Source organism: Solanum tuberosum, unplaced genomic scaffold, assembly GCF_000226075.1.
Source record: "Solanum tuberosum cultivar DM 1-3 516 R44 unplaced genomic scaffold, SolTub_3.0 scf00615, whole genome shotgun sequence".
Taxonomy (NCBI): domain Eukaryota; kingdom Viridiplantae; phylum Streptophyta; class Magnoliopsida; order Solanales; family Solanaceae; genus Solanum; species Solanum tuberosum.
This window is the reverse complement of record NW_006239601.1, coordinates 145933-156920: the sequence shown is the minus strand read 5'-3', so window position 1 is coordinate 156920 and position 10988 is coordinate 145933. Positions and strand designations below refer to the sequence as shown.

Genomic DNA, 10988 nt, shown 5'->3' with positions numbered 1-10988 from the left:
ATACCATGTCAATTTTCAGCTGAATGTCTCTCAAAGTGAGAGAGTCTTTCCATTATATAGAGAAAATAAAGATTACACATCCCTAAAGATCCGCCATTCCTATCCCTAAAGATCATCTATTCTATCTATACAAATCAGCCATTGAATCCCTCTAAATCTGCCTTGCTATCCCTCCAAATCAGCTATTCTATCACAATATTTATTCATATGATTCTACAACAAATGTATATGATCATGCTAATTTATATCACTATATAATTACATTAATATATACAATCATTTAGTTGTCTATCATGCTAACACATTTGAAGCCATATGTCAATACAACTAAATGTCAAACTTGCAGAAACAACAAACCTTTACGCCCCTCCCAACTTTCTAACGACACTTCCTCTTCTATCATGTTAGTATTTTCTTGGCTCTCTTGAAGCCACCTTAAGCACAACGTTATATATGGGTGATATTCATCAATTTTTTGTCCGAACTTGAGGCAAAGGACCTGAAATACAAATATATAGAACTTCAGACATTTTCTTTGTTAATCTATCATAGATAATGCTGCATAATTCAAATAGACAACATTTACTTTAAAATTTAAACAAGACAAGTAGTCATAGGAGGTCACATTAATAAACTTAACAAATAACACGAGCAAGGGAAGAATTTGGCCAGTTTCATGCTGAATAATAACCGACATTTGCTTTCTCTTGCTGGTGAAGTCCAAAGGATTAGAATTTTGCTTCTTTGATTGAGAAAAGTTGGACCAAGTGTGAAGAGTCAGAATATATCCTACTTACAGTGTTGCTTCCTCCATGGCCCTTCACCAAAATGTAAACTAATTCAGCCTCAATTTAAAGGATGAGACAACCTGGCAGCAAGGTTACAAGTCAAGTTACAGGACAAACTTTAACAAGTGAAGTTCCGTAGGTCATGACCCGCAGGACCCCTCAGAACCCATCCTCTGAAGTCGATTGACGGACTGACAGGATGGATCGTGGATCAATCCACGGATCGTCGATCAGTCCGTAGGTCGAGACCCTCAAGACCCCTCAGAACCCATCATCTGAAGTCGATCGGCGGACTTACAAGACGAATCGTTGATCAGTCCACGGATCGTTGATCAGTCCATGGATCATCGATCAGTCCGTAGGTCGAGACCCTCAGGACTCCCCAGAACCCATCCTATGAAGTCGATTGACGTACTGACATGACGGATTGTGAATCATTCCATGGACAGTCGATCAGTCCGTAGGTGGCTTCAGTAGATTTTAAGTCAGTGGTCATTTGGTCTTTTCCTCATGCGTTGGACCCCTAAACTACGTCATGTAACTCCTAAACTACGTAGTTTTGGTCAGTTTTAGCCTAATAAACTAATTAGAACCTAACCTAATCAATTATTCACCAAAAATTCATCAAACCTAGAGGAAAATAGAGGAAAAGGTCGAGCAACCCTAGTTAAAAAACGCAACGAGTTTTCATCAGTTCCAGCCCCGAAATAGAAAGAAATCTCCATGAATTTCGTCACCAGGTATGTGGGATTTCACTTAGTGGGTTTCTTTCGCCCATTAGGTCTCTAGATTTCAATCAGATTCTTGATTCCCTTGATATTATCTAGACCAAGGGTTTCTTGAATGTTAGAGATTGTTGGGTTTTAGCTGTTTGAATTATCCAAATCATATTATCATGTTGTTGCTTAAGTTCTTGCATGAAATTCAGAACCCTAGTGGTGTAGATTCGTTTAGTTCATGAATTACACTTGCTAGGTTAGTTTATTCAGTTATACATGCTCCAATTATGAATGTTTCATTATCAGTACATTAATGTTGCATTCTCATATTTGCATGTCAGTATTTTGAGCTATCCAGTATTGCAGAAATTCAGTCATAATGTGTTATTTACATAATTAATTGGGAGTAGCTTAATACCAAGTGGACTAGGGTCAGTCACCCTCAAGTCCCAGAACTGCGTGCCCCGTAGGTTGTAAGTCCCTTCTGTGGGCATCATTTTAGTGATCACGTCATTCATGCCTTTATACCTCTAGCAGGGTATATTGGGTCATCTTGATGGGGCGTATACATCGGACTACACATTTAGCTCATGTGGTTTTATGTCATTTAATAGTAGCTCCATTACCGTCAGTTTCTATTGCATTGACCATGTTATCAGTTACATACAGATTCTATTGCATTGACCATGTTACCAGTTACAGTCAGATTCTATTGCATTGACCATGTTATCAGTTACAGTCAGATTTCAGTCTCAGCAGTCATAAATTTGGTAATTGCTTTTAGTTAGTTCATATTCGGTATTCTCAGTATAGTATCATACTTATCTCTTATCATTACTCAAATATATGCTTTGGTTCAGTTATGTTTATTGTTCAGCTTTATTCTATCATGCATGCTCAGTACCCTTCAAGTACTGACGCATACTATGTGCTACATCTTCTCGTGATGTAGGTTCAGGTTCTCAACTTCCAGATCATGCGTAGATCAGTTCCCGATCTTCAGCTCAGCAGTATTAGCGGGGAGTCCTCATTCTCTGAGGATGATAAACATGTTTCCTTTGCTTTTAGTCTTTAGTTTCAGTTTTGCTAGATCTAGCTGGGGTATGTTTCAGCATTTCTAGTCAGTAGAGGCTTTATTTCAGACATAGTTAGATTCAGTTTTAGTATTTGAGTTTGACTTTTCAGTTGTTGTTGAACTCTCAGTTCTTACATATTCAGATAGTTTATAGGTATTCCCCGCACAGTATTTCCTTACTTCAGTTTATTTAGTATGCTTATGATATGCCCGCAGGGTTAGCTTGGGGTCACTCGTGATCATCGGTCCTGTGTCCGTGTCCTGGGGGTAGCCTCGGGGATTGACATATATCATGAGTTAAAGCCAAAATAGACATGAATAGCATTCAAGTTATGAGAGAACAGAAATCAACCCTATAGGATTAAGCTAACATGGATGAGAATCTATAACAATGAATCAAAAATGAAAGAGAAGACAGCCAAAATTACGAATAAGCAATGAAAAAACAAATTGTACAACCAGTGTACTCAAAATCACAACCAAACGAACATTTGTTCATTGTGAGCAAAACAAGACGGATAGATCAAGTCAACAAATTTAACGACTAACATCTAATACGCCATATATTATATAGATCACCAGAAAGAAAGGCTAAGCAGCTCATTCGAATAACGATACTTAAACACTGACTATATCAGAGGTAAATAACCAATCTAAATGCATGATTCCTCCAATAAAGAAAGCAACAACTAACTTCTAGGCTTATCATTCACTTAAACCACAAAACCATTCAACCCAAGAGGCTTCTTATACGAGTTTATAACGACATGATAGAAAGCTGAAGGAAGATCAATCAGAAGAGAGGAGAAAGTAACAATTTTGAAAGAAAACAAGAACTGAAATAATATAAAACAAACTAATATAAACAGAAGAGTTCGAAACCAAATATGATGCAGCTATGAAGGCCAGAAAATAAGAACAGTAACAAGTTAAGGTCGCGAAATCAGTTCAGAACATTTCAAACATCCACACACTTAAATGTTTCATACAGTCGAGAATTAAACATGTCAAAAAATTAGGAACAAGAGATTCATGAACTGAAATGAGTATTACCTTTTAGAGGGAAGGGAACTGAGACAATGAACCACGAGAGTTTTCCACGACCCTTGATTTCTAATACGAGAAGCGAAACCAGGAAACTCGAGTGAAATCTTGAACAGTAGTCTTCTGAACTTCGGATGTGAAGCGAAGGGGAATTATATAGGCGAGAAATTTTAGGTTAGAGTTTTAGTATGACGACTCTCAGATTATGAGGATGCATTGTTTAGACTTTTGTTGTTTATTATTTATTTATATGGAGATTTCTAATTTTGTTATTTTATTTCTATAATATCTTTAGATATTTAGATATTGCATGAGATAGATTGATCAATACATTATGTAAATTAGATTATGAGTTTGGAAATAAAATTTATTCCCACAAAAATAAAATAAAAAAGTCATTGAACTTGACATCTCCATTACCTCTTTAGTTCAAATATACAACCAATTATCTTGAATTAAATAAGCAATCACAAAAAGGGAAAAAGATAGAATAATTTACCTAATCACAAGATAATAAGAAAAATATACAATAGTTGTTCTTTTTTTCTGCCAAATGATTTGGAGGTTCTTTTAAGAGAAAGAAGGAAATGAGTGATGAAGCAAATGTGGGGTTCTAGAATTCCTCTTGCCCTCCCACTTCTTTTCTTCTTGGATGCGCAAGGAGGCAAGAGATATGTGAGTGAAAGAGTGATGTCATATCGTACCGCGACGTCGAGTATTAACACGAGACTCTTTGATTTTGGTGTTCATGCAAACAAAAGATAGGAAATAAAAAGTTAGAGAGGACGATTAATCTCTAATGATGTATATAAAGTAAGTAGATAATGCTAAAATGGTATACTACATTTCATTTTCCATAATAAAAAATAAAGCAATTCACGAGACTAATTACAACACGATGCATTTGAACACACAATAAGGGTGTGTTTGGTATGAAGGAAAATGTTTTCTTAGAAAATGTTTTTCTGGAAAACAAGTAGATTTTTTACTTATTTTCTCATGTTTGGTTGGTGAAGTAGAAAATATTTTATGGAAAAGATTTTTAGTGTCAAGGGTAGAGGTGAAAAAATAAAATTTTGAAGTTGAAAATATTTTTAAAAAACAAACTCAAATTATTATTTTTTTTTGGGGGGGGGGGAGGGTATTGGAGGGCTGGTTTGAGGGTAGGGATAAAAATAAATTGATTTTTTCAATAAAAAAAATTGTAATTTGAAGTTGGAAGAGAGTTTTGGAAAATGTTTTCCTAAGTTTTGAAGGGAAATCATTTTCCTTAAATTTGAGAAAAATGAGTTGATTTGGAAAAACATTTTCCAAAAATATTTAATCCAACCAAACATGAGAAAATTGTAAACATTTTCCGAAAAATATTTTCCTTCATACCAAACACACCCTAAATCATTTACCGCTTCAAAATAGATTTAATAATCTGAAACAAACCTTTTGTTTTTCCCTAAATGATTTGAAAATGTGAAATAACTATAGTCTCCTAAAATACAACTTTGTGGAATGAAAAAAAAAATAAGAAGAAACTTTAACTGAGTTATTGTGATATTCTAAGAATTAGAATTGTATTTATACGAAGAATACATAGTGTAGAAAATAAAATTAACTAATTAACTTGAACATGGTATTTTAAGTGCATGGTCTTTAATTCATAAATAAAGATTACTCAAAGGTCTACATTTTTCATGTTTAACAAACAATTTTTTTTTTGCTTAACATGTAACTTACGAGTAAGGATGGCAATTTGGATAGGGCAGGGCGGGGTGGGACGGGATAAAGCCTATGGGGGAAGGCGGGTCAAAAACTTCCAAAGCAGAATATTGCAACAGCAGAATTGAACATACAAATCAAAAAATAATGAGCAAAAATTGAAAAAGAGGGTAGGATAGGGCAAGGCTTAATAGGGAGTGCAGGGTAGGGAAAAAAAATTAAAATATTAAACAGGGTGAGGTAGGGTGAATTAAAATCTTAACGGATCTAAGACTTTCCCTACCCCACCCCGCCCCAATTGTCATCTCTACTTACGAGATAAAAATACCACAACAAATTTCAACAATTTGAGTTCGAAACATACATAATCTTCGCTATTCAAAAAGACTAGAAGAAACGGATTTTTGTCTATTTTTATCTTTACCAAGTCATTACTCTTAAGATAAATAAAACTTTCCACTATTTTACTCCATATTTAGCACATACTCGTAACAACAGCTATATGAATGCAAAAATAAAAGGGGTCAACTATAAATAAGAGAAGAGTGCTTACTTTGCCTTGGCACTTAAGGGATGAAAATGATGATTATCAATGGAGAAGGCCTCAAGTGACTTCATAGATACACTTAATATGTAAGAATTGAAGAGAATATTGAGAAATTTTTCCTTGTTTTTATTCACTGTAAAGCAACATATTTATACAACTACTGTGCAAGGAAAGAAAATAACAAACTATACAGCTGGCTAAACATCATTTGTCCAAAGAATAACTAATTCTATATTCTGTACAAAATATCCTGTGCAGGTGTAAGGCTAGGATTTATGCCAACACTTTCTGATCCAATGGATGAGATGGTGCCATCTGTCCTTCTAGAAGATATACATCTTCTTGTCTTCATTTCATTAGAATCAGATTCTACCGCTTCTCTGTTCATCTTGAATATCCCTTGTTCTTCATCCACGATGTTACTGCTAAATCCAAGACCCCCCTTCAAGTTGGAGGGGACTGAAGAGAGACCCAACTTGCAAAGACAACGAGAGTGGGAAGGACCAGACAAGGGTTTAGTAAAGATGTCGGCGAGCTGAGAAGAGGAAGGGACAAACTTTAAGGAAATTAAACCGGCGGAGAACTGTTGACGGACGAAGTGACAGTCAAGTTCGACGTGCTTCGTCCGTTCGTGGAAAACAGGGTTGCGGGTGATGTGAAGGGCAGCTTGACTGTCGGAATGGATGGGGATGGGTAGGGTAGGTGAGACGGAAAGATCTGTGAGAAGGCGGTGAAGCCAAGTCAATTCGGCGACAAGTCGCCGCATTGACTGGTATTCCGCTTCGGCAGAGGACAAAGACACAGAGATCTGCTTTTTAGACTTCCAGGAAATGGGAGAACCACCGATGCTTATAAAGAAACCACTGATAGACCGACGAGTGTCAATACACGATGCCCAATCGGCATCGCAAAAAGCAAGGAGAGAAAAGGAAGGAGTTGAAGAAAAGAACAGACCTTGGGCAGGGGATCGACGGAGACAGCGAACAACACGAAAGGCAGTAGTGAAATGGGGAACACGAGGATGCTGCATAAATTGGGAAAGATGTTGAACAGCGAAGCAAAGGTCTGGGTGAGTATGAGTCAAATAATTCAATTTACCCACAAGTCGGCGATAAGTAAAAGGGTCAGCAATGGGGTCGCCAGAATCAGAATAAAGCTTACAAGACGAATCCAATGGAGAAAAAGACGCTGGAAGGTGGTCACAATCATATTCAGAGAGCAGATCAAGAGTGAATTTCTGCTGACATAGGATGATACCTTGAGGTTCCCGAATGACCTCTAATCCAAGAAAATAATGTAAGTCGCTTAAATCCTTAATCTTAAATTCCTTATTCAAAAAATGTTTCTACTCTGCAAGCTCAGAAGGGTTGTTACCAGTGAGAATGATGTCGTCGACATATACGGCAACTATAGAAATAGAGTCTCCCACTAGTTTAAAAAACAAACTATTGTCATTGAGGGAAGAACTGAAACCCTTGAAGTTTAAAGCAGCTGTGAGACGAGAATACCATTCTCGAGATGCTTGGCGTAAGCCATACAGAAATTTGTTTAGCTTAAGGACATGATTAGGGCCAAGACTGTTCATACCAGGAGGGAACTTTATAAACACTTCCTCCTGTAAATTGCCATGCAAAAATGCATTGTTAACGTCCAGTTGAGTCAAAGTCCAACCTTTCTTAACAGCAACAGCAAGTAGACACCGAATAGTAGTCATTTTGACTACAGGGGAGTAAGTTTCATTAAAATCCACTCCTTCACGCTGAGTATCCCCTCTAACCACCAAACGAGCCTTTAGTCTTTCCACAGTCCCATCTGAGTGATGCTTGACCTTGTAAACCCACTTACAAGCAAGATCCCTCTTACCAACAGGAAGTTCAACTACTGTCCAAGTTTGATTAGCCTCTAGGGCATCAAACTCGGATGTCATGGCTTGTTGTCAACCAGGGTGTTCAGCTGCCTGAGAGAAGCTAACTGGTTCACTGATGTGAGAAATATATTCAAGTACCTGTTGATTAATAATAGAAAAGCAAAAACATGCAAGGTTGATGGAACAACAGGATCAATAAAATGTGAAGAGAGATCAGTTAGGACAACAGAATTGCACAAGTAATCATTTAGATAACTAGGAACTTTACTGGTCCTAGTGGATCTCCTAGGGGCAGAAGAAATGATAGAGGATGAGGGGGTGTCAGTTAAATCAGAAGCATCAGTAGAAATGATAGGTTCAGTAGGATGTGAAGGAGGATTTGAATGAGGAGAAATAGGGGGAGAAGTAGGAAGAACAGTACCATCAAATGGGTCTGGCGAAAAGGAAGAATGGGGAAAAAGATGTTGAGTGGAAGAACTAGAGGAAAAGGGAAAGATAGACTCATGAAAAGAAACATCTCTAGAGATAAGTATTTTTCTGGTAGATAGTTCGAGGAGTTTATATCATTTCTTGCCTTGAGGGTAGCCAATGAAAATACAAGAAGTGGCACGAAGAGCAAACTTGGGCCTATTATGTGATGGAGTAGATGCAAAACATAGACAACCAAAAGTTCTCAGAAAATCATATGAAGGAGGCTTCCCAAAAATAACTTGATATGGTGTCATACCCTTAAGAATAGAAGAGGGGAATCTATTTATCAAAAATGTGGCAGTAAGAAGACATTCACCCCAATAGCATATAGGTAACTCAAACTGATGTAAAAGGGCCCTAGATGTTTTCGAAAGATGTCTATGTTTCCTCTCAACGATGCCATTTTGTTGAGGTGTCCCAGTGCAAGAGGTTTGGTGAATTATCCCCTGTGAAGCAAGAAACTCAGAGGATACAGTACCACTCCCCAATTCTAGAGCATTGTCTGATCTAATAATTTTAACCTTGCAATTGAACTACCTATCAACTAGAGATAAAAATGCTTGAGCATAAAGAAAACATTACCCTTGGTGGAAAGAAGATAGGTCCAAGTACATCTACTAAAGTCATCCACAATAGTGAGAAAATACCTATAACCATCATGAGTAGATGACTTGTAAGGTCCCCAAGTGTCTATGTGAATTAGCTCAAACTTATGATTAGTTTTAAGAAAACTGTTGGGAAAGGGTAATTTAGATTGTCTAGCTATAGGACAAATATCACAAGGACAATCAACATTAGGCAAAGAAGAAAGGAAACTCATAGATTTCATTGAAGAAAAGGGTAAATGCCCCAATCTATTGTGCCATAGTCTTACATTAGAACTGAAATTTGAAGAAACTACATTACTAGAAGAAACTGCATTACATTCTGGAATTGAAAGACTAGAAAATAATCCTAAGCTATTCTTAGAACTACATTGAAGAGGAGAAACTGGTGACTGGAGGACATAAATGCCATTTCTAGCTTGACCAAGAACCTGAGGGGTCTTCACTAAAAGGTCCTGCATAAAACAGTGAATAGAAGAAAAACTTAGCAGACAGTGATGTTGTTTGCAAAATCTATTGACAGAAATCAAATTTATTTTGAATGAGGGAACAAACAAAACATCATGAATAATCATCTTGGATGAAAGGGAAACAGACCCCCCATGAGTAACCTTGACCTTAAAAGAATTAGGAAGACTGATAGTTAAGGGAGAGGGAAGAGGATGAATGCTGGAGAAGAATTTAGTGTCATAGGACATGTGCTCAGAGACACCAGAGTCAATGATCCAAGAATCAGTACTCACATAGGTAGAATAATCAACAGGGATATGAAAAATATTACCAGCACAGTGAACCATATTAGCTGCCACTTGTGAGATCAACTTCTCTCGGTCTCCAAGATCAGCATGCTTAAGCATTTGAAGTAAGTAATTAAGCTGCTGATGGGAGAATGGGTTCCCATCTACTTCAGCAAACACAGTGTGCTGAGCATTAGGAGTTCCCAAGACTTCATTGCTTTTGATTCCCACCTTGAATTTTGGACTCTTGGTGAACTGAAAATCAGCAGGAAATCCAATTATCCTGTAACACTTGTCAATAGAATGTCTTGGCTTCTTGCAATGAGAGCAAACCAAAATGTTCTTTTTTCCCTTGTACTCATAAGCTTGAGATTTGTTACCAAGAATAGGCTGCTGGACTGCTGAATAGGAGGATAAGTCAGCAGGAGACTGAGGATTGTAGTAGATCTCTTTCTGTTTCTCATATTGGATTAAGAGAGAGTAAGCCAGGTTCACACTAGGTAGTGGAGCAATCGTGATGATATTGCTTCTTACAGATCCATAGCTATCATTCAAACCCATTAGAAATTGAATGAGCCTCTCATCTTGTAGAGATTTCTGCCTCTTATTCTTTCCTCCACAAGTGCAGTTACATGTACAGATCATAGAACAGTGGAGAGCATCAAGCTCATCCCATAATAGCTTGATTTTAGTGAAGTAGCCTGCTATATCACTAGTACCCTGTACTAAATCACTGATCTCTTTTTGCAGGTGATAGAGTTTGGCACCATTAGACTGTCCAAATCTATCCTCAAGATCAGCCCAAAGGCTTTCAGCACTCTGTGAATACAGGACACTAGCTGCTATTTCCTTAGAGAGAGAATTCAACAACCAAGATGTCACCATGTCATTATAACGATTCCACAGCCTGAGGTTGATTGAACCAGCAGCAGGTGATTTGCAACTCCCATCTATGAAACCAAGCTTATTCTTGGCTGAGAGTGCAATGAGGAGAGCCCTCTTCCATCCTGCAAAACCATGACCATCAAAGATAGTGTTGACGAGGATCATGCCAGGAGAGTCTGAGGGATGAAGAAAAAATGGATCATTAGAATCCATAGTTGGAGATCCAGAAGCTATGACTGTCGCAGCAATGGGAGCTTCCTCAGTACTGGGCATTTTTTGGATCAAGGGAGAAGAATAAAAAAAATAGAATGAAGAGGAATAGGATCAAGAATTAACCTATTGCTTTGATACCATGTAAGAATTGAAGAGAATATTGAGAAATTTTTCCTTGTTTTTCTTCACTGTAAAGCAACATATTTATACAACTACTATGCAGGGAAAGAAAATAACAAACTATACAGCTGGCTAAACATCATTTGTCCAAAGAATAACTAATTCTATATTTTGTACAAAATATCCTGTGCAGGTGTAAGGCTA

At 37.3% G+C, this 10988-nt stretch overlaps 1 protein-coding gene and 1 long non-coding RNA gene across 2 annotated transcripts in view; both read right to left on the bottom strand.

The window, feature by feature from the left end:
- Positions 1-342, bottom strand: part of LOC102587585 (uncharacterized) — a 14052-nt gene extending 13710 nt beyond the window's left edge. The window contains exon 1 of the long non-coding RNA XR_368919.2: positions 302-342. This is a non-coding gene — a long non-coding RNA (uncharacterized lncRNA). The remainder of the gene's footprint in view (positions 1-301) is intronic.
- Positions 343-8986: 8644 nt separating this feature from the next.
- Positions 8987-10724, bottom strand: LOC102587048 (uncharacterized). Its single transcript, XM_006366817.2, has 2 exons — positions 9611-10724; positions 8987-9284 (listed from the first exon to the last, which is right to left on the bottom strand). Exons 1-2 carry the CDS (start codon positions 10722-10724, stop codon positions 9244-9246), a joined length of 1155 nt encoding a protein of 384 aa, XP_006366879.1. The 3' UTR covers positions 8987-9243.
- Between the last annotated feature and the right edge of the window lie 264 nt (positions 10725-10988).

Excerpts from the sequence above, each read along its gene's own strand:
- LOC102587048 (XM_006366817.2), bottom strand. The coding sequence starts at position 10,724 with ATGCCCAGTACTGAGGAAGCTCCCATTGCTGCGACAGTCATAGCTTCT. Across the intron at positions 9,285-9,610 it reads TAATATGGTTCACTGTGCTG|GACCTTTTAGTGAAGACCCC; the intron begins GTAATATTTTTC and ends TGTTTTATGCAG.